Source organism: Elephas maximus, chromosome 1, assembly GCF_024166365.1.
Source record: "Elephas maximus indicus isolate mEleMax1 chromosome 1, mEleMax1 primary haplotype, whole genome shotgun sequence".
In the NCBI taxonomy this organism is placed as follows: Eukaryota; Metazoa; Chordata; class Mammalia; order Proboscidea; family Elephantidae; genus Elephas; species Elephas maximus.
In genome coordinates this window covers 99,564,716-99,588,368 of record NC_064819.1, presented here as the reverse complement: position 1 = coordinate 99,588,368, position 23,653 = coordinate 99,564,716, and the positions used below count along the sequence as shown (strand labels likewise).

The 23,653-nt window shown below is 41.9% G+C and overlaps 1 protein-coding gene across 2 annotated transcripts in view; it reads left to right on the top strand.

Annotated features, from left to right (window-relative positions):
- Positions 1-11,555: 11,555 nt before the first annotated feature.
- Positions 11,556-23,653, top strand: part of SRPK1 (SRSF protein kinase 1) — a 72,620-nt gene continuing 60,522 nt past the window's right edge. Inside the window, exons 1-2 of one of the 2 annotated variants that reach the window (XM_049890514.1) lie at positions 11,556-11,644; positions 12,173-12,233. In XM_049890514.1, the coding sequence (XP_049746471.1) occupies positions 11,632-11,644; positions 12,173-12,233 (74 nt within the window). In that variant the 5' untranslated portion in view covers positions 11,556-11,631. Of the gene's footprint in view, positions 12,234-23,653 lie in introns of both variants that reach the window. The other variant, XM_049890507.1, reaches the window with a different exon arrangement.

Genomic DNA, 23,653 nt, shown 5'->3' with positions numbered 1-23,653 from the left:
TTCTAACTGGAACAAACCAGCCTGAAGCCCTGGCTCTGAAGACATTGGCTTCCTGTTGTGTCCCTGGCAGGATGGAGATAGTGGTCGCTCTCTGCCTGCTTCCAACTCTGTGCTTACCTGGAGTCTCAAGAGCATTCCTCTAAACCAGTGCCTTTTACACACTACTGTGCATATGAATCACCTAGGGATCTTGTTAAAGTCAGGTTCTGAATCAGTAGGTTGCAGTGGGGCCTAAGGTTCTGCATTTCTAACATGTTTCCAGGTGGTGCCCATGTTGCTGTCTTTGGACACACTTTGAATAGCAAGACTAAAGTATCCAGCAGTAGCTGTATCACCAGGGAACATGCTAGAAATGCAAATTCTTGGGCCCACCTCAGACCTTCTGAATCAGAACTTGTTTTAAGCTCTCCAGGTGATGCTGGTGCATGGTCAAGTTGAGAACCACTACTGTAGACTACACTTGCACTATTCTCATTGACAGGACAGATAGGGTTTGGAAAAATGGCATTCAACTAGCCAATTTGTTCCAGTTTGACCTCTGCTGAGAATTTGCTTTTCCACCCCAGGTATACTGAATCAGGATCTACAGTTTAACAAGATGCCCAGGTGATTCTTATGTATCCCCAGGTGATTCTTATGTATCCCAACCCACTCAAACTCACTGCCATCGAGTTAATTCCAACTCATAGTGACCCTAAAGGACAGAGTAGAACTGCTTCATAGGTTTCCAAGGCTGTAAATCTTTATGGAAGCAGACTGCCACATCTTTCTCCCCTGGAGCAGCTAGTGGGTTCAAACTGCAGACCTCTCAGTTAGCAGCCAAACGCTTACCCACTGGGCCACCAGCGCTTCTTTTTGTATATGGTTACATAGGTAGATACGTATGCATATATGTGTATAGTAAGGCATATGCAAGTAAATGCACATGCATGTACAGCTGTAGCTACAGGCACATGTATGTACACGCTTGTGTGTACTGCATATCTATCCATACATATAATAAAGCACATAAAAAAAAAAACCCACATAGAGGGCATAATTATGGAGACTTACTTGACATATCCAAGTAACTCATGTGATTGGTTTACTGGGTTAAAAGGCTTAGGACCATAGCCCGGTGGGACAAATTAGTCAATTGGCATAACATAGATCGTAACAATAATGTTCTACATCCTAGTTTGGTAAATAGCATCTTGGGTCTTAAAAGCTGGCGAGCAGCCATCTAAGATACAACTATTGGTCTCTACTTCTCTGGAGAAAAAGAGAATGAGGGAAACCAAAGACTCAGAGATGAAGCTAGTCCACAGAACTAAGAGCCCACATGAACCATGACCTCTTCTAACCTGAGACCAGAAGAACTAGATGGTGCCCAGCTACCACTACCGACCATTCTGACCAGGGACACAATAGAAGGTCCTGGATAGAATGGAAGAAAAATGTAGAACAAATTTCAAATTCCTAAAAAAGGCAAGCACTGGATCAAGAGAGACTAGAGGAACCTCTGAGACTATCACCCTAAGATACACTTTGAACTTGGAACTGAAACTGTTTCTGGAGGTCACCTGTCAGCCAAATAATAGATTGGCTTATAACACCCATGAGTAGTGTATCCCCTTAAACAATCAAGTATGTGAGACCAAATGGTCAACATTTACCCAAAAGGAAGATGAGAAGGCATGAAGAGGAAGGGAAGCTAGATCAATGGAAATAGAATAAACAGAATGGAAATAATGAGAATGCTGACACATTGTAAAAACCGTAACCAATGTCACAAAACAATTTGTATAAAAATTGTTAAATGGGAACCTAATTTGCTGTATAAAATTTCACCTAAAACACAATAAAATGCTAAAAAAAAAGAAAGGCGAACATAATAAAGGATAAACTTTAGCTATCTATATGGGATCAAATTGTTAACAGCCACTAGAAAGGTTAGACAAGAAGCTTAGGGGGAAGTGAGTTTATGTCAACAGGTATGGAACAAGTCAGAAAAGGAGGATGAGAATGGCTGCACAACTTGAAGAATGTAATCAATGTCACTGTATTGTACATGTAGAAATTGTTGAATTGGTATTTGTTTTGCTGTGTATATTTTCAACAACAATTAAAAAAAAAAAAAAAGGTGTGCCTTCATGGAACTATCCTTTCAAGAAGTAGTGGAGAATTTAGCTGCTATCAAGTTGGCTGCCAACTCATGGTGACCTCAGGCATCCAGGCCTTTCTTCCTAATCCGTCTTAGTCTGGAAGCTCTGCTGAAGCCTGTTCAGCATCATAGCAACACGCAAGCCTCTATGGACAGATGGGTGGTGGCTGCACGTGAGGTGTGTTGGCTGGGAATTTGACCCAGGATCTCCTCCTGCATGGAAGCCAAGAATGCTACCACTGACTGAATCACTAATGCTCTCACTCCCGGAGCGGTAGAGGCAGACAAAACAAACAAACAAAAACAAATGCCTCTTTTCCCTCCCCACTGAATCTTTCGGGAGTGCATTGCGAGGATGTGTAAAAACCTCCCAGGGGTCTAAATGAAGGCACATATTGGAATTCTGGAGGCTAGATTGAGAAAATGAGTGACTTAAATGACTGACTAATACGTCTTTTTGCAAATCAGATGGTTTCCAATTATTTGCTTTCAACAAAACCGAAGAGGGGCTCGTGGAGTTGTTAGCTGATGCGCCATTAAAATAAGCTTTGGTAATGATTACTGTGTGATCTGGGCACATGGTTCGGAAGAGGGTCAAAGAATTGGATGGTACTGCTACAGTAAAACCTTCCATTCCCATCCACTTATTTTATGTGAATGAGTTTTCTCAGCTATTATGTATGTATAGAAAAACTAACCAAAAAAAATTAGGAATAGCAGGATTCGTTGAGAAAAATCACTTACCATTGATTGCATTGAGATTCATGTGCAATAAACTTTCATTTATCAAAAATTATGCTATATATTGTTTTGATTAATCATGCAATAATAATACTTGTAACAATAGGGAAGAAATTTTTCAGAGGGTTATGGTTCCAGGAACTGTTACAAATTAAATTTCAATGTAAACGTACATTTTTGTGGTGAAGTATTATAAGATGATCAATAAAAGATTTTCAAGCACAATATTATATTACCTGAGGATAAACTTCTGTAAAGGGGAAAAAGAACTAAAATGTAAGTTCAAGGAGAAAAAGGAATAATTTAAAATTTCTCATGATTAAAAAGAGTTTTACCTTTTTTTTTTTTTTACATATATAAATGGACGATACCCACCACCCACTGCTGTCGAGTCAGTTCTAACTCCTGGTGACCCCACAGGGTTTCCAAAGCTGTAAATCTCTACGGAAGCAGACTGCCACATCTTTCTCCTGCAGAGTGGTGGTTTTGAACCACCAACCTTCCAATTAGCAGTTGATTGCTTTAACCACTGCACCCCAGGGCTCCTTAAATGGATGAAGGTGGGCATCAAATTGCTATAGGATTTAAATTCCATAGGATGGCATTCAGAACTATGATGTAACAGTTTAATTTTAAAATGTTAATTTCCTTTCCAATCCATTGCCTTTTATTTAATTTTCTTGCCTAGAACCTCCAGCACAATGTTGAGTAGACGTGGCAAGACGTTCCTGTCCTGTTCCTGATCTTAAGGGGAAAGTATTCAGTCTTTCACCCTTAAATCCTATGTTAGCTGTGGGTTTTCCATAGATGCCCTTTGTTAGGTTGAGGAAGTTCCCTTAATTCCCAGTTTATTGAGTGTTTTGTGTGGGGGCAGTTTTTTAAAAATTATTTTAGTGCATAAGGTAGCAAAAACGTTTGAAGGCTCAAGTTCAAGTTCCCTAGATGCTCTTTCCCTGCTGAACCCCCAGAACCAGGCACAGTGCCTGTACATAGAAGGGGCCCAATAATCATTTGTGGAGCAAACTATTCCCCGTTGTACTTCAGTGATACTACAGTATTTATGGTTCTCCCTACATGCCGTGCTATTTCCTCTAGCTAGTTTTCTTTTCTCCCTTTTATGCCCAGTTAATGCCTATTTATAGTTTCCAACTCTGCCGAAGTGTCATCTCATCCAGGAGATGCCTCTTTCCTCATTTATCCTCAAGACCTCAGCAGAGTGGACCTCTTTTGTGTGCATTGTGTGTGTGTGCTCCCATGGTACCGTGTGTATTTGCCATTGTGCATTGTTTAATTGTTTGCACATCCATCCCCCCAGTTAACTGGATAGGTGGCATAGTGTAGTGGTTAAGAACATGAATTCCATAGGTAGGCTGCCGAGATTCAAAACTCTGCCTAGTTTGTATGACCTTGATTGTACCTCAGTTTCCTCATCTGTCAAGCACAGATAAGTGCCTATCTCACGGGACCATTTGAGGGCTGATCGAGAAGAGTGTCTAGTAAGTAGTAAATATTAGAGAAGAGTTAACTATTAAGTCTTACAGGGCAAGGACTGTGTTTTTTCGTTATTTCTCACGGTCCTTAGTCCAATGCCTGCCACGTACTACGAGTACTCAATAAATGTTTGCCAGGAGGCCCTGAGCAGGGTGGAAATTATCCGAAGTAAGGTAAAGGAAAATGGATTCAACATTGCACAGCAACTGGAGATCAGAACTCAAATGTGTAAGCCATGTTGTCCATTTCTGTTATTTCTACATTGACTTCACTTTGCCCCTGAGCCTGCCAAGCTGCGGAAATTAAATCTTAGTCATTACTGGAGCTTTTCTCTCTAGGGTCGCACAAGAATCTGGGAGGTTTATCTACTGCTCAGAAAATAGGGAAAAACTTTTGATCTGCAGTCTATTCTCTTTATGGTCCAAGTCTGTGTGGCCTCTTGGGAACGTTGAGTGTAGCAGGGCATCTGTGCCTGACCTGGGAGCCTCCTGGGGGCACCCCATCTCATGATGTTTGTAGTTTACTGTAAAATACTTTGGCATTCATCCTTGGGATCAAGGCTGTCGTTGTTAGCTGCTGTTGAGTCAGTCCCTGACTCAAGGGAATTCCATCCATGGAACAAAACACTGCCCTGTCTTGCGCCATTCCCACGATCAGTCAGGGATTGGACCATTGTGATTCATAGTGTTTTTTTTTTTTTAAATATTATATTACGTTTTTGGTGAAAGCTTACACAACAAAATAGGTTCACATTTAACAATTTCCATACATATTGTTCAGTGACATTTGTTACATTCTTCACAATATATCAACATGCTCTTTATTTCCATTCTGGTTGTTCCCTTTCTATTACTCTAGCACTCTAGCTTTCCTGCCCCCTGCTCCCCTTACCTTCTCATCTTTGCTTTAGGGTAAGTGTTGACCATTTGGTCTCATTTAGATGATTTTCTTTCTTTTTTTTTTAAGAGCTCAATATTCACTAGGATCCATAGGGTTTTCATTGACTGATCTTTGGAAGTAGGTTGCCAGGCCTTTGGTCCTAATCTTAGACTAGAAACATCCCAGAAACCTGTTCAACATCATAGGAACTCACAATCCACCAATGACAGACTAACAAGTAGAGGCTGTGCACGAGATGCACTGGCTGGGAATCGAACCTGATTCCCACATGGAAGATGAGAATTCTACCACTGAGCCACCAATGCCTCACAGGGACCAAGGCTATGGAAGAATTTTCTAGGTGAGGGTGTTTAAGAAAGCTCTTCTGGTATTTCCAGAATCTTAGATAGGATCCAACATGTTCCTGCTTTGACAACTAACATAGAGGGGATATACTGGCTACTTAGCTATTCCCCCAACGTTGGACTTCCAGGTTGCGTTTTTTCGTTGGCATTTTAAAGAAATAACCACTTCTGCAAAAAAAGAGGCTGGCATATTAAAACTTTTGGCAAAGACAGCATGACATTTGATAGGTGCCAGTTACTTGAAGCTATACTCAGGTACTGCTTGCGTTCTCATCAGCAGTTACCAGGTCAGGAGTGGGTGGTCAGTGATTATTCTAACCAGAAAGGCCCCACTCCAGAGGTGCCTTCAACAAATTCACCAATCACAGCACTTTTCTAACATCCATTCCCAAATTAACAAGCAATTCATTTCACCAGTGAGAATCCATTTCTGTTAATATCTCTGGCATTGATCAGGATTGGAACAGCATAGTGGAGTATAAGGATTTAGGGTAGCAGGAAACTGCACCCTCAAGGTTGGCACTCAAGGATGGATCCAACTCTGGTTACCTGATGCCCACAATGAGAGAGACAGGGCCCTAACTCTGGGATATTGTTGCACCTGATTTGAGTCAACCTTTCATTCAAAAAAAAAAAATATATATTTTTTTTTTCATTCAAGCTGTCACTAAAACACCCTAAAGGACAGGGAGCTGGGGTTCTCAAAGGACTTACAAAACAGGTCATAGGAACTGTTCTGTGCCTGCCTGCTGGTGAATAAAGGTCATGTGTGTGGCAGATTTTAGTCTGAAACTTGTTTTCTCTACATCCTGGGTGTGAAGTTGTAGGTGAGGCAAATCCTCTTCCCTTCAACTTCTCTGGCAGGTATTGTCATCAACCAAAACGAAGTAAGCATTGGCCATGATCAGCTTAGGTCAGTTTGCAACACCTTGCTGCCTTTCCAGGGCACTATCAGAGAGCACAACAAGGGCACTACCTCCCTCAGGAACCATCTCAGTCACCCCGTTCTCAGAGAATCCTCTCCTCTCCCCTTTATTCTTCTATCTCCTCCTCCACTTACTCCCCACAACCTTTCACCCCGCAACACAATTTCCTTGTGAAGCTTAAAATTTTATAGAGCAAAGCCAGACAGGGGGCTATCGTCCAGCAGCTTCTGTTCTCAAGCCTCTCCAGGGATCAGAGGACCCAAGAGGCTGATTTACTCGCTTGGAAAGGGCTAGCTGGTTTGGGTGTATCCTGATTTGACTGCTCAGACAGGCTGTGCTGGATGTTCTCTGTTTGCCCCTCCACCCTTCTCCACCTTGTGGAGCCTGTGCCACGGGAAGCTGGCTCGTATAGACTGCATCACCCAGGCTTTCTTGCCTTCTAAGTTCCAGTTGGGTTCTGCCAATGGGAGGCATTAGCCTCAGAGGATGAGGAGAGAGAAGTTGCTGTAATAGAAATACCACAACTGGGTGGTTTTAAAGGACAGAAATTTATTTTCTCACAGTTTAGGAGGCTAGAAGTCAGAATCCAGGTTACTAGCTCTAGGGGAAATCTCTCTCTCTCTGCTTTCTCTGGGAGAAGATCTCTTTCAGTTTCTTAGACTCCACATTCCTTGACTCCTTGGCAATCTCCAAGTGGCATGTGTCTTTCCCTCCATTTATGCTTCTCAGGGCCTAATCTGCCCTTTTATATCTCAAAAGTAAGTAGGCTTCAGGACACACCCTACCTTGATATGGCCTTATTAACACAACAAAGAAAAACCTATTCCCCAAATGGGATTACATCCACAGGTATACCAATTGCCCTTGCCATCTAGTTGATTCATGCTCATAGCGACCCTATAGGACAGAGTTGAATCACCCCATAGGGTTTCCAAGGCTGTAATCTTCATGGAAGTGGACTGCTATGTCTTTCTCCCATGAAGTGACTGGTGGGATTTTAAGCGCTGACCGGCTTGGAGCCGAGTGCTTTAACCACTGCACCACCAGCGATCCTTCTTCACAGATATAGGGGTTAGGATTTACAAGACGTATTTTTTGGGGGACACAATTCAGTCTATAACAGCTGGGTATTTATTTCCCTGCTGGGCCATGGTTATGTCCCTTTATCAAAGGGCACAGCTGCTGTCAAGCAGCCGTTTCTTAAAGCTACACCTCTCACTGGGTTCTGGTAAAGGGTCCCCTCGATCCCCTTGTTGTTTTAGTCTTAGGGGTGGTAAAGACTCCCAGCTGTTGTTTGTCCCCAGATGCCTCACCTTCCCTTGTTGGTTCCCCTTAACACTATCCACACCTCTGTGCATACTGGTAGTCCCTTCATTAAACTCTCTTCAATTATCCTTTGTGTGTGCCATGCGTTTCCTGATACTCAAGAACAGAATGTTATTATATTTTCCTAATATACTTCACCAAGCATACGGCACCTAAGAACAACAACAATATACTTCATATAACTATCCCACATGACGACAGGATAGAGTTCCGTTGGTGTTCTCCAATTTTGCAAACATCTACTTTTTTTTTTTTTTTTTTTTACTGGGAATCTTATTTTATTTGAAATAAAGCACCTGATTAATCTTTGACTGTCTTCTGTTGTCCATTTCATCCTGAAAAACGTAGGGGAAGCCAAAAGGGAAGCGCTACTTTGGATTTGGATCAATACTTTGGACAAAGTATAAGTTTGTGATAAGCAAGGCAGGGAATGTTGCGTAATGAAACGTGTCCTAAACTTCAGAAAATCAGATTTCAAAAATTCCAAAGAAGAATTAAGGAAGCTCCTAGGACAGTCTTAAAAAGTAAGTTAAGTTCAAGAAGAATGGGATCTTTTCAGACATTAAATTCTGACAATGACAGTGAGTAGCCAAAAATACAACTGCTCATGCTCTCTGAATAATTCCACATTTAAAAGGACTCGCAGAAAAGCATTTGGGGGAGAGGGAGTGTGCCAGTAGCTGAGACTGATGGCCACCACCTTTAAGAAGGGTAAAATTCTGGAAAGGTAAAACCCAGAAGTGATTTTTAAAACTACATTTTAAAGCAAGAAGCACAAAGGAATGGATGGTTTTACAGTAGGAGGGGAAAAACTTGCTTATGCGAACAATTGAAGAGATCTTAGAAAGTGTGGAGAGCTGGAAGTATGCTAAGAGGATGAAGATAAGCAGGAAAAAAAAAAAGACAAAAAAATGATCAATTCTTGGAACTCAGTCCATCGAACTTTACATTTATTCTGGAAAAATTCTCAAGTGAGTTATTAAACAGATGGTTTGTAAGCTTTTAGAGAGAGAAGTAATAGTCACTCAGAATCAGAACAGGTATGACCGGATCCCGCCGTAACCCACCTGGATTTTAGCACGGCTCTCAGGTTGTGTCTCTCTCTCTTGTCTTGATCTTTCTCATAAACTACAGATCTGAATTCCCCAATATTTGCTAGGTGTTTCCACACGGATGCTTTGGAGAAAATTTTCATTTATTCTTTGATTAGACAAATATTTGGGCTAATAAGTACCAGACACTGTACTAGGCGCTGGGAATATACCAAGGCAAAAACAGAGCTCCTATCCTCATGAAGTTTACATTCTGGTGGGTAGTGCTTTCCTGATTTGGGACTTTTCCTCAGTCACCAGCTCTCTCCTGTCTTTTCTGAGCCACATGTAGTTTTCCTGGGTTATCAGAGTCCTCAGGCTCCAGGGCTTCACCTTCTGTCCTTACTCTCCTTTTTTTTTTTTTTTTTAATTGTGCTTTAAGTGGAAGTTTACAAATCAAATCAGTGTCTCATACAAACATTTATATCCACCTTGCTATATACTCCCAGTTGCTCTCCCCCTAATGAGACAGTACACTACCTCTCCCCACTCTCTATTTTCGTGTCCATTTGGCTAGCTTCTGTCCCCCTCTGCCCTCTTACCTCCCCTCCAGACAGGAGCTACCCACATAGTCTCATGTGTCTACTTGATCCGAGAAGCTCACTCTTCACCAGTATAATTTTCTATCCCATAGTCCAGTCCAATCCCTGTCTGAAGCGCCCTTACTCTTCTTTTGTCCTCAGTTTAGGATGATGAGGAGATGGGGCTGCAGTGTTCCTTGGTCAACAGGTACTATAAAAAATCAAGCACAAATCAAGTGTGCAGGCTTGGGTGGGACTTACTGAAAAAAATAAGTAATTTAGTCCAGCCAGGGAGGAGGCAGCTTTTGAGCTGGGTCTTGGGAATATGCCCAGAAATGCTATCATGCAGGTTCTATGCAACAGATATTAATTATCTAAGTTTCAAATTTGGCAGATGTATTGTCCAGCCTCACCTTCCAATTTAGCCCTTTAGTCATTACATGCTACAGGCCCTGCCCACAAGCTTCCAAGTCTATCTTTTTGCTCAATCGATTTTCTCAGCCAGTAATGTCTGACATGTCCTTTTCCAGCTATGGAAACCTGACACATTTCCCAAGACCCAGCTCAAAAACTGCCTCCCCCCGGCTGGACTGAATTACTTATTTTGCTTAGTAAGTGCTGCCCAAGCCCCCACACTTGATTTGTGCTGTACTGTGGTCTGTGGAGCAGATCTACTCTGTCCTATAGGGTCGCTATGAGTTGGAATTGACTGGAAAGCAATGAGTTTGGAGCCCTGGTGGCCCAGTGGTTAAGAGCTACTGCTAACCAAAAGGTTGGCAGTTCAAATCCACCAGCTGCTCCTTGGAAACCCTATGGGGCAGTTCTGCTCTGTTCTGTAGGGTTGCTATCAGTCAGAATCCACTTGGCAGCAATGGGTTTTTGGTATAGCACTTAGTTTCAACTTCCTTTCTCACAGTCAATTGATTTGTCTATCTTTCCTCATTAGAGTCTAACTTCTTTTAGGTCAAGGGTCTTCATGCACCTGCATGTAATACTTCACAATAAGTGTTGACAAATTAAGGACTAGAGCTAAGAATGGTTGAAAAAAAGATCAAAGGAAGGATAACATTTCCTATGATGTGAAAATTACATGAAATTCCTATTTCAGTACCCATAAATAAAGCCAGCCTATATTTTCTACGACAGCTTTTGAGTTCCAGTGGTAGAGTTGGGTAGTTGAGAAAGAGGTCTCATGGTGTGCAAAACCTAAACGTTTACTATATGATCCTTTACAGAAAAACTTTGTGATCTGCTTTACAATAAGGGTTTGATGACTGAGTCATTTGGTCAGGATACCGAGATTATAAGTCTTAGTTTCTTTGTGTAGTGGCAGTATTAAGTATCTTGCCTTACAAGTTGTCATGAACATCAAATAAGATAATGCATTTGAGACAGTATAAAACTATAAATGAAAGACAAGTCTGTTTACAATGTACTGAAAAGACAGAAAGTGGTAAAATGAGAAAACATTAAACGTTTTTGTTCTGCCATCGCTTTCTTTCCTTTTACAGCCTTCATTTAAACTTTAAAAATTTAAGAAAAAATTCACTTTTTAAGTTTCCGTTCTTTAGGTTACAATAGGTCACAGGTAACTTCCTTTCAGTCTTTCTTTTGTGTTCCCACTTCCTGTTCTTTCTCACATGTAATTCCCTCCCCCGCCCCCATTTTCTTTAAATAGTATCTCAACTGGCCCCTACAATAGGTCAGCGAAAGAACTGGGACACGTCTGATTAATTCCATTTTACACACCAGGAAACTGAGGCACACCCCAGTTGACTGCGGAGCTCTGACTCAGCACGCAGGGAATCCTCAAGGCCGCGCTCCTCTGCGCCTTTCCTAACCCCTCTCGGCAAACGAACCGGACCCGGCCGAGCTTTCAAGCCTAGGTGGCAAACACCTCTTTAGCGCTCAAACCCGGAGCTCCCTTTTCCCTTCCTCCTCCCACTCCCGACTGCCCCCCCTTTCTCAGGAGCAGGTGGTAGAATCCACGCTCAATACGCAGGCGCGTGGCGACGTGAGGCGGGGACGGGGCGGGGACGGGGGCGGGGACTGGGGGCGGGGTGGGCGCGGGCTCGATTTTGGGCCGCGGCGGGAGCCGGAGTCGCCGCCGCTCGAGTGCGCAGGCGCCTGGCGGTTACCGGTCTCGCCATGGAGCGGAAAGGTGAGCAGTGGAGCGGCCTTCGCCACGAGGGGCAACGGCCTCCAGGGCGAGGCCCGGGTCAGAGCCCGCAGCTGCGCCTAACCGCCGTGGTTGAGTCCCCGGGCGTGCGGCGCCCCTCCACTGAGGTGGCGACGCCCCTCACCCCCCGCTGCTGGGCTGCCGGTCCGCGCCCCCCAACCGGGGCGTCCGCCCGCGCCGGCCGTCATCGCCCCTTGTTCCCCGCCAGGCCGGCCGGAGCCTTGTGGTCACCGCGGGGCCCGGCCCTCGGCGGGCGAGGCAGACCCAAGCCTGCCGGCCCCCTTAACCGGCCCAAGCCCCCTCCGGCGCCTTCCGCCTGGTCGCTGCTCTGCGCCCCGTGGGCCGCCCGCCCCCCGGCCGACCGCCTCGCTGAAGCCGCGGCTCTCGCCCCGGAGCCGTCCCCGAGGCAGGCCCCGCAGCCGGGCCTGGCAGCCCTGCTAGGTCTCCACCCTCACCTTGGTCGCCTCCTTCCCTCCACATTCGCCCTTCATCAATCCCTCTCTCCTGCAGTGCTTGCGCTCCAGGCCCGAAAGAAAAGGACCAAGGCCAAGAAGGACAAAGCCCAAAGGAAGTGAGTCTTGTACCCCAACAACCCATTCTTTGGATTGCCTCCGGCATCTCCTGTCTAGTTTCCTATCTTGAACCTGCGCCGGGTTTGGGCACCCTGCGGCCCTAGCCACATGGCCTCGGAGCGGCCTTGGAGGGTCGCTCTCCGGTGTGGAAAGGAGCTTGTCTTTCTGAACAGCAGGCCTGGGTCTGGCCTGAGCAGCCCAAGGCCTGCAGGACAGGCCACTGGAGGGAGCAGAGCCCTCCTGGGACACAACTCCAGAGAGGAAGGCACAACCTCCTGTAGCTTGGGCCTCCCACCTGGAACTGGTAGATCATTATTAGGCTATTTGTGGACTCTGGACTGTTTTCAGTACCTGCTTCCCAGCGTCTTAACTTGCCTCCAACGTCAGCACAGTAGGCCGTCAGGAAATTCTTGAATGAATTTTCCATGTTTACTTTTGGTTCTGCCAACCACACGCTCCCTTTCATAGAGGGCATGAAGCTTTCTCCTGGCTAGTCAACTTCCTGAGCCTGCAAGGCGCATCTCGGTCCTTGCGGTGTGCAGGCAGACCACTTTGTGTACACAGGTAGCATCTGTTCTCTCTGAACCTCACACGGAATGCAGATACCCTCTGGAGGGGCCCTCACATAGTGATGGGAAGGCTCTTGAGCTAACTGACACTGTAGGTGATTCTGGTTTGGTGTATTAAGTGCCACATGTCCAGTTTTATCCGCAGGATGCGTCACAGTGGTTTAGCGCTATTGTGGGAAACACAAAGTTGGTCACAGCCTACTAGAAGCACCCGATAGAGGGCTTCTGCAAGTCAGGCTTAGTCTGAAGAACTTTTACGTGTACTAATATTTCATTGGAAAAGGTCTTGGAAACCAGCTTTTAGATAACTTGTATTCTCCATCTAATTCTTAGTTGTAGCTGCATTATGTTCTTGACACTTTGCCATTTACTCGATGTCTTGTGACTTTCTTTGCATTTCTGGTTTTTAGGTAGTCTGATTCTTTCTGTGCTGATCAAACACATTTCAAAGGCCTTCCTAGGTTACCCTACTGAATGACAATACCAGACCGTGTGTGTGTGTGTGTACATAATGACTTATTTTTCAGTAGTGCTAAAATGTAGGTGATCTCACCTCTTGCTCCATTCGTTATCTGTCTTAGGAAATTTTTTATTTTGCAATGCACTTGTTGACCAGGGCATTTAAGCATGAGTTTATATATATGTGAATATATTTACCACTCGATTATCCATATATGCATTGTTCACAATCAGTGGTTAATCCTAGATCGGTTTAATGAGAAGAGTAAGGACTTAACCCAATTCTAGTGTGCAGTGGAAATTTAGATAAGTTGCTCTTTTTTTCCATGCTTTAGTTTTGCTGTTCTTTGTGGGTCTGATAGGAACGTATTATAAAAAGTTTTGTTTTCTACTTGTGTAGAGAGGTTGTGATTTTATTATTCACTGTTATTTAGAAGTTATCTGTCCTGGACTCTCTTACTACTAGGGAATTAATCTTTATTTTAGCCTAAATCAGACTATAATTAGGGAGGTAAATGTACATAGATGATCATAAACTTTATTTTTAACACCAGACTTTCATTACTTTGGATTATCTATTTAGATCATATACTTTATTTTTAAAGCCAAATAGATGAATTTTGGATTATCTGTTACTTCTTCATTCACGAGCATCAGTAACCTACTGTTATTTGTGTTCTTAATTATTTCCATACTTGCACAAAAGGAAGGGACTAGTACAGATAATCTAGTAGTCATTTTACTGAATATTTCATCTTGCACAAGTTTGACTCCTGAAAGTATATGTGAATAAACTGCCCCGTTGACTTGTAATTAGTTGTTTTTAATTTGTTTTCAAGTAGTAGTTTTCTTTATAATTTTGACTTTTTTTTCTCCAGCCTCCATTTAAGTAGCTGAAATTATTAATTAACTTGGTTAGAGTGCTATAAAGTCAGAAGTTCAAGTCCCACCAGGCTTATGTAACTTGACTCTGTTCCATGCACTCCTGATGACTTCCAGTCATTTTACAAATGAAAGCTGCTGGTTACCAGCGATTAGTCAGGGAGAGGGTCTGGGGAAGGAACATGCCATAAAGTTTGGTCTTTGGAGTGAGACCTGTCTAAATCTTGAACTCTGGTTTTGCCACTTTTTAGCAGTCTGACCTTGGACAAGTCACTTAAGGAAACAGTCTCACATATTATAACTGGTAGCTTAGTTATAATGAAAATTGATGAGGACCTAAAGATACAAAAAGCAAGCATTTAAATGAAGAATTTTGGAAGTAAAATAAAACCTGTAAGAGCCAAATTCCATGGGACTGCCTTGTTTTCTGGGTATTACAAGTTTTCCAACTTTGACTGGGCACAGTCTTACCACTTTTCTGTTGCTCATTTTAGTGGAAAATATTTGAGTTTTACTTCTCTGACAGGTTTCCGCCTTACGTAGGTTCCGGCTTTTGCGGGTTTATGTGTAACAGTGAATGGCATCCCTAATTTATTCCCTTTTTAAAGGTAAGTGGGAGAGTAAATGGTGGGTAATTTAATCATGGTGTGGTACAGATGGAAAGAATTTTTGGTTCCTTGATTTTATAGATCTTAAAACTAGAACCCAGATACATGAAATAATGTATCCAGGGCTCCTGCCTGCCAGCTTAGTGCACTGTAGAATTTTTTTCCTTTGGGTTCTTTTCCTGTACTGAAATATTTTAGGGATTTTTAGTTGTCCTATTTGAATAATTCCTTCTCCATTTCACTTTTTGAGACGCTGTGCTTTTATTTACTGACATAAGCAAGTTGGTGATGATCTCCATTGTACTTTAAAGATTAGGAAACTGAGATATGCTAGGTCACTCCTGTAGAAAGTTGTAAAGCTGGGATTCAACCTCAGATCTCCAAAGCCCTGAGTACTAACTGTGCTGTCTCCAAGCGATAACTCCTTGTGGTGATTCTGAGAACAAAATAAGGTAGAGATTGAGTAATGAGGCTCCCTTTCATGGCCCAATGGCTTATGTCTCTGAAAGAGCACTGTGCTTTATCTCTCTTTAGTACTCAGTTTTCAATATGTATGCCAGGAGCTGTGTGTCTTTACCTGTCTGTCATAAGTTTTTATAATTTAACCCAGTTAAAATCTATTTTTTGATATTGCTTTCATGGGACATAATTTCAGAATGAATTTCATACCTGATTTTATTACTTAGCTCAGGAAATTAGTTTGGATAGTAATTTTCACCTTATTTGCAGTTAAAGACCTTTATGGGTTTAGTATAAATTTGGTAGTAAAACTATTTAATTGAGCCGGGGAAGTGCTTTTGCTCATTCTAGCAGTCACTGATCTTTGGAGTCAGGGGAGTTAGTGGTTTTACTTCGTAATTTTCAAAAAATGCAAAATGAGGATTTAGAAGGGAAAATACTTCAAAATTTTCAACATTTTTATCCAGAAGGCAATAGAAAGTGTCAACTTGGAAGAATTTTAAAAAATTAAATGGCATTGGATGTTTTTACACTTAACAGTGTGCCTTGGAAATTGGCTCTTTATCAGTTCCATTTAGTGTAGTCTTACTTAATTGTCTTAAGGTCTGCCCTTTTTCACCAAGTCTTAGGGATGGTTCCATATCAGGCCACGTGGAGTAGTCTCATCCAGCGTCAAGTGGGTGTGACATTTTTAACATTAAGTGAATGTACCGTAGTTTATCTTAGTTCCTAATAATATGTACGTATATATAGTATACATACGTACATACCGTTTAAGACAAAAATGGAATCATTGGGCCTATTTTTCCCACTTAACATTATCATAAACATTTCCCATAACATTAAATATTCTGTATCATTTTAAATGTTCCACTGTGGACTCTCCAGTTTTTCACAATTCACAGTGAAGATGAATGATGCTTTTGCACAAATCATTGCTCACACTGGTGATTATTTCCTTAGGATAAATTCTTAGAAGTATATTACTGGTGTGTACATTTTAAAGACTTTTAATATATATTTTCAAAAATTTGCTCCAGAAAGACATCCAGTTTAACTCCTATTCATTAAACAAATACAGTGAAACCTGTGAGAGCCAGAACTCAACGGGACTGCCTTGTTTTTCGGTCTTGCAAATTTTCCACGTTTGATGGTGCAGTCTTACCGCTTTTCTCTTGCTCTTTATTAGTGGAAAGTAGAGTTTTCCTTCTCTGACAGGTTTCTGCCTTACACAAGCTCTGGCTTTCACAGGCTTTACTCTAGTTTTTGAACACCTTCCATGTTCAAAGCTCTGTTCTACGTACATCAATGAAAAAAAATCCTGCCTTTGAGCTTTATTTTGGTAGAGGGAGACAGACAATAAACAATAGATATAATAAGTACATTACATAGTATACTAGGTAATGAATGTTACAGAAAAAATTTCAAAGTAGAGGATACCAGGGATTTGGGAAGAAGAGATGGGGTTACACGTTTAAATAGAGCGCTCAGGGGCACACTGAGAAGGTGACATTTGAACAAAGACTTGGACTACTTTCTGTCTCTATAGATCTGCTTATTCTAGATGTTTCATATAAAGGGAATCATACAATATGTGGTCTTCTGTGACTGACTGCTCTTTTTGATTGTTTCATCATTGGCCAGTTGGAGCCTCTTCATGATGGTTCCTGAGTCCGGTTGACTCAACTGACTTGTCTTTGCTAGCTTTTTTGCTCTCTGGTATGACAATATGTTCCGGGCTCATCTTGTACATTTTTTTGCACCTGACTAGGAAATAGCCCTTTCTCCAAGAAGTCTTAGCTTAAAAATCAGCCTAGGACCCAGGATTTTTCTTATCTTTTTTTGATTTACATCCCTGTCTCCTTTCTTCCATGCTGAAAACTCCAGTTGTCAACAGCACCAACATAGTTACTCATTTTCCTTTTCCCACAGTATACATACAACAGTCTCAGAATGACAGTGCCAATGCTCTGCTGACTATATGATTACCAAAGAAAGCTCACTACTTTTTTGTTTGTTCACAGGGATGTAGAGTCGGGTTACTGAGTTTTAAAGTTGCATGGGCTAGTTCCTGGTTCTGGGATTATGTCACCACTTTTTTTAGGTAGGAAGGAAGAGATTTGTATAATTTTGCTTTTAGTTTTATATCATCTTTGGCCTTTTTTTTTTTTTTCCCAGAATTATTTGGGTCATCTTTGTAGCTTAAAATGAATATTGTATGTAATTTTTGATTGTTGTGAGTTATTTTTTAAATATGGGTTTTGAAGCAAGCTATGAGTAAGACTAAAGAGAATGGTAGTTATTAGAATGCACAGAGTGGCCCTCTTCCTTCCTACCTAAAGTGAAAAAGGCTCTTTAGCTTCTGCTGGTTGCTCTGTGAGAGAGAAGATGAGTCCAGTGTTACTAGGTCTTCAGATTTTTTGAGAGAAACTGGATTCCTGGGTTTTTACGTGATTATCCAGATTGTTAAGTGTTTGTAATTATTTTGTCTTTTTTTTTTTTTTTTTTTTGAAGCCATTGTAAATGAAAGTTCAGGGACAGGAGTTGGTTTGTAGCCTGCCCTTTGTAATCTCAGCTCCAGGGTCTTTAGGATGAGAATTAGGCATTAATAGGCCTATTGTGTCAAGCATCCTCTCCCAAAGATATGGTAAATTGTGGAAGAGCCCTGTGGTTCTATGGGCCTCTTACTGAAGGATTAACAATGGAAATTTGAAAAAAGACCCATGAGATCAGCTGTGAAGACTAGAATATCCAGTTTTTCAACTAATTTAACAAGAAATTATTTCAGAAAGTTACCAAAAACCACAGAATAGTTTAAATATACTTTTGTTTACTTTTAGAGAGGTATAGTAGCGAAATAGTCCCACTGAACACAAAAATCAGTTGACAGGAACTAGATACATAAAAACCGTGTTGTTCATTTGTACCAGGGCTTGCCTTTAGTTGTATGGATGAAGGTTGAGTCTGGGTGTAATTCATTGCTTCATAAATTTATTGGTGGCTTAAATGCCTTGAACAAGTACTGTTGGGTATTTTAGGATAGTTTATCAAGAAAGTTTGGGATCATTTAATATGTATTTTAACTACCATATAACAATTGTCATGAATAGTGGTGAACAAACATCAGTGCCTTGAAGTTTAGTGTTGGTACCATAAGTCATGTCACTAACCTGTATGTAATATTTGATTTGCTCAATTCTTTGTTCTTAGTTTCTAGGCATATTTAACAAGGCTACCGAAAAATTTTTTTAGGTTACTGGACTTTATTTTTGAGAGCAGTTTTAGGTTTACAGAAAAATTGAGCAGAAAGTACAGAAAGTTCCCAAATACTCCCTCTCCCTACCCCCAGTTTCCCCTATTAACATTTTGCATTGATTATGGCCCATTTGTTATGATTGATGACCCAATATTGATACAGTATTATTAACTAACTGAAGACCATAGTTTACATTAGTTTCACTCTTTGTGTTGTACGGCCATATGAGTTTTGATAAATGTGTACCCCTGTGCCACACCTGTTCATTTCTCCCCTGCTTCCTCCCTCAACCTCTGGTACTTCCTCATCTTTTAAGTGTCTCTATAGTTTTGCCTTTTCTGGAATGTTATATAATTGGAATCAGACTGATTTTTTTCCCTTAGCAGTATTTATTTAAGCTTCCTTCATGCCTTTTCGTGGCTTGATAGCTCATTTCTTTTTTTGTTATTGTCAAGTAATATTCCATCGTATGGATGTACCACAGTTTATCTGTTCACCTATTGAAGAACATCTAGATTGCAAATTTTTGACAGTTATGAATAGTGTTGCTGTAAACACTTGTGTGCAGGTTTTTGTGTGGACATAAGCTTTCAACTCATTTTGGTTAAATGAAAAAAAAAATTAAATGCCTAGGATCATTTGGGGTACTTGTCCTTTTGGGGATGGTGTTTTGAATTTTTGTTTTCTGAAATCGTAGGATAGCCTCATTTTGTAGCTGACTATAAATGTAACTTATTGGGCAATGAAAATGGCTAGTATACCTCCATCCATACCTTTTCCTCATTCAGTTTGCTCTTAGTTGTGGTGTTATTCTTCGGCCTGTGACATTTCTTGAATGTCATTTCACCAAGCCGCTTGATCAAAGATGCCAAGTTCTCTACGTTCTGTCTACACATGAGATAGGTGGCAAGCTCCCTTGATACTCCTTGTCTCTTCTATGCTAATATTAAAAATGTAATGGGATAAGTTGGGTAACTAAAGGCTCATGTGGAAGAATAATACAGTTATATACTCACTGGAGTGGGCAGTCGGGGTTCAGTGGAAGAGTTCTTGTCTTTCATGTGGGTTTGCATAGAACACTTCCAAGGCTCAGCTTTGATTCCTGGCCAGTGCACCTCACGTGTAGCTACCAGCTTGCATGTAGTTATGATGCTGAACAGGTTTCAGCAGAGCTTTCAGACTAAGATGAATTAGGATGAAAGGCCTGGCAATCTACTCCCGAAAACCCAATGAAAACACAGTTGACCACGGGGATGGCACATGACCGGCAGTGTTTTGTTCCATTGTGTATGGGGTCGTCATGAGTCAGGGGCCAACTTAATTGGCAGCTAACAACAACAGCAACATACTCCCTGGGAATAGGAGCTATTTACGAAAAAGAGCCTGTCTTTTTGAATCACACAGTTGTGGGTTAAATGTGCCTCCAACACCATTGTTGGGTGAACTTAAACAGTTTCATTTGACTTTTAAGAGTCTGAGTTGGCCTTATTGCAGATGGTGAGGTTCTGAGGATGAGTGCCTAGCCCAGAGCTGAGTTGATGTGCTCTGATGACTGCTTTCTTTCACACCTTGGACCTTTATATGATATTTTTTCTTTTTTTAATTATGATTTTTTTTATTGTGCTTTAAGTGAAAGTTTACAACTCAAGTCAGTTTTTCATACAAAAACATATACACACACTGCTACGTGACCCTAATTGCTATCCCTACAGTGTGACAGCATACTCCTCCTCTCCACCCTATATTTCCTGTGTCCATTCAATCAGCTCCTGTCCCCCCTCTGACCCTCTCATCTCGCCTCCAAACAGGAGCTTCCCACACAGTCTACTTGAGCTAAGAAGCACACTCCTCACCAGTATCATTTTATGTCTTATAGTCCAGTCTAATCTTTGTCTGAAGAGTTGGCTTTAGCTTTGGGTTAACAAAGTCTGGGGGCCATGACCTCTGGGCTCCCTCCAGTCTCAGCCACACTATTGAACCTGGACTTTTTAGTAGAATTTCAAGTCTGCATCCCACTTTTCTCCTACTCCATCAGGGATTCTCTGTTGCGTTCCCTGTCAGGGCAGTCATTGGTGGCATATATGTGAAGTTTCTTAATTACTATTTGTGTATCAAACAAATAGTTTTAACTCATCTTTTGGTGTTTTCTATGTATGTGTCTGTATCAGGTCTATATTGGAGTGTATAGTCATCTAAAGATCAGGGATGGGTTATATTGAATGATTTTTATATAATACCTAATAAACTTAGGCATAAACTTATAAACTTGTTTTGATGTTGCCAAATCTTAGCTCCAGTTTAGAATTTCTGAATTGAAATTATTTGCGTATGTCTCAGAAATTAAGTTCAGATAAAATTAGCTTCATAAAGAAGTTGTAAAAGATTGTTACCTTGCAAAAGAAAGGAGTTTTCTGTCAGGAAGAATAGATGTGGAAAAAGTGTTGGTGGAAGAAATTCAGCATTTATTGAGCGCCACTGTATGCAGGTCCTGGAACTTAAAATAGTATCATATGTCATCTTTGTATCAGTTCTCAGTAGGTGTGATACTTTAGAAGGGATACAGAACCAACAACCAAAAAAAACAGAGATGACTAAAACACAGCCCTTATATTCAAGGGGCTTACAGTCTCTTAAGGGAGGTAAGGAAACCCTGGTGGCGTAATGGTTAAGTGCTACAGCTGCTAACAGAGATTGGCAGTTCATATCCACCAGGCGCTCCTTGGAAACTCTATAGTTCTACTCTGTCCTATAGGGTCGCTATGAGTCGGAATCGACTCGATGGCGGTGCGTTTTAAGGGAGGTAAATACACAAATATGATTTTCCTCCAGTTCCTAGAAGATAGCTTTCTGCATTAGGACATCCTACAATTCCCCTCTTCCCTGAGGCAGAAAGAAATAAAATATTACAGTTTACTTGTAAGTAACCTAGAGCTTCTAAGGTGCTTATTCCAGCCAGCTTTTAGTCTCTTATTTGAAGCCAGAGCAAAATCATTTCCAGGACCCTAGACACATTGTCTTCAAGTCAGTTTCTTCTCCTGAATTATTCCAGATTAAGCCCTACTGCCCCTTACCTCCGTCAAACTCAGATGTGAAAAATCGGTTCAAATGGCAACAGCATACTCTGTCTGCTTAACCCAACCTAATTTTTATTTATAGCCTGTCTTAGTCATCTCGTGCTGCTGTAACAGAAATACTACAAGTGGATGGCTTTAAGAAACAGAAATTTTATCCTCTCACAATCTAATAGGCTAGAATTGAGGGCATCAGCTCCAGCTGAAGGCTTTCTCTCTCTTTCGGCTATGGAGAGAGGTCCATGTCATCAATCTTCCCCTGGACTAGGAGCTTCTCCATGTAGGAACCCTGGGTCCAAAGGACATGCTCTGCTCCCGGCACTGCTTTCTTGGTGGCATGAGGTCCCCAACTCTTTGCTTGCTTCCGTTTCATTTTATCGCTTGTAAGATAAAAGATAGTACAGTTCACATCCCAGGGAAACTCCTTTTACATTGAATCAGGAATGTGACCTGAACAAGGGTGTTTCGTTCTCCCCTAATCCTGTTTAACCGCAGGCGAAGATTATGATTTATAACACAAGAAAATCACAAAATGGAGGACAACCACACAATACTGGGAATCATGGCCTAACAAAGTTGTCAATATTTTTGGGGGACACAATTCAATCCATGACATTCTACCCTTTGGGCCCCCAAAATTCATGACCTTGCCACATGTAAAACGTATTCACCCCATCCTATTGTTCCAGAAGTCTTAATTCAACTCCAAGTCCAAAATCCAAAAATTCCTCTTAATCTGTGAAATGTAGAATACAAGTTATCTGTTTCTAAAATACAATGGCAGAACAGGCATAAGCTACACATTGCCATTACAAAAAAGAAGAAATGGGAGGGAAAGAAGGCATAACAGGCACCAAGCAAGTCAGAACACATTACATTAGCCCTTAAGGCCTCGAAAATAATTGTTTGTTCTCTGAGACCATTTACACAATAGCCCTGCCCTCCAGACTCTAGATATTGGCCACACTCTCTAGATTCTGAGTGGAGAACCCTCGGCTTTGGGCTTCAGTTCTGCCTTCTAGGCCCACTGGGACAGCAATTCTGCTCCCTTGGCTTTAGGTTCACCATTCTCATCCATCTGAGTGGCGACTCCACCCTTAGAAACACCAGAGGCCATGGCTCCACCCTTTGAAACCCCAGTGGTCCTGGGCATACCTTTTGAAACTGAGGCAGCTCAGCTTCCTGTGTTCCTTGTCTCTTCAGCTTCTGCTTCCTGGTTCCTTGTCCTCTTGGCTCCTTGGGCCTCACACCCACATCTGCTCTGCTGGGGCAAGTGTTCCAGAGCTCTGTAGCTCCACCAGTAAGTGCCTGGAGGTACCCCACATCGCCAGTAAACTTCAGCCAGAAGGCACTCAGTGCTCTTGCTCCATGGGTCGGCAAGCCTAGCTCAACTGCTAAGTGCCCGGAGACACCCCACTCTACCAGGAAGCTGCCTGCGGCGCACAGGCAGTCAGCTCCATGCTACAGGAGTCGGCTCACTCCTGGCTCTGCTGCTGTCAGATCTCTGCTGCCGCCGGTCCTCGCCGTCTGCTTCATTTCCGCTGTTAACAGTTCTCAATTCCTTCTGAGTCCTCTATCCATTCAGTTTCAAAACCGCTTCCACATTTTAGGTATCTGTTAGAGCAGAAAGAAATAAAATATTACAGTTGACATGTAAGTAACCCAGGGTTTCTAAGCTGCTTATTCCAGTCAGCTTTTAGTCTGTTATTCGAAGCCAGAGCAAAATCATTTCTAAGACCCTAAACACGTTGTCTTCAAGTCAGTTTCTTCTGAATTATTCCAGATTGAGCCCTAGTGCCCCTTACCGCCTTCAAACCCTTACTCAGATGTGAAAACCTGATTTAAAGCGGCATCAGCACACTCTGTCCCCTTAACCCTACTTTTTTCTTTATAACTCTTCTCATAGCCTGACATTATAGAACACATATCACCTCAGAAGACATCGAGGTGTAGGACTGATAACTTTTGCTGTCCCAACTTTTGTAACTCACCAGCTAAAACTCAAGAACCAGATAAATTTGGGCTGATTGGTCACCTCATGCTAGAATGTAAACATGTTGGAGGCAGGGACTACTTTGTAGTTTATGGTTGCGTTTCCAGTGCATAGAAAAGTAT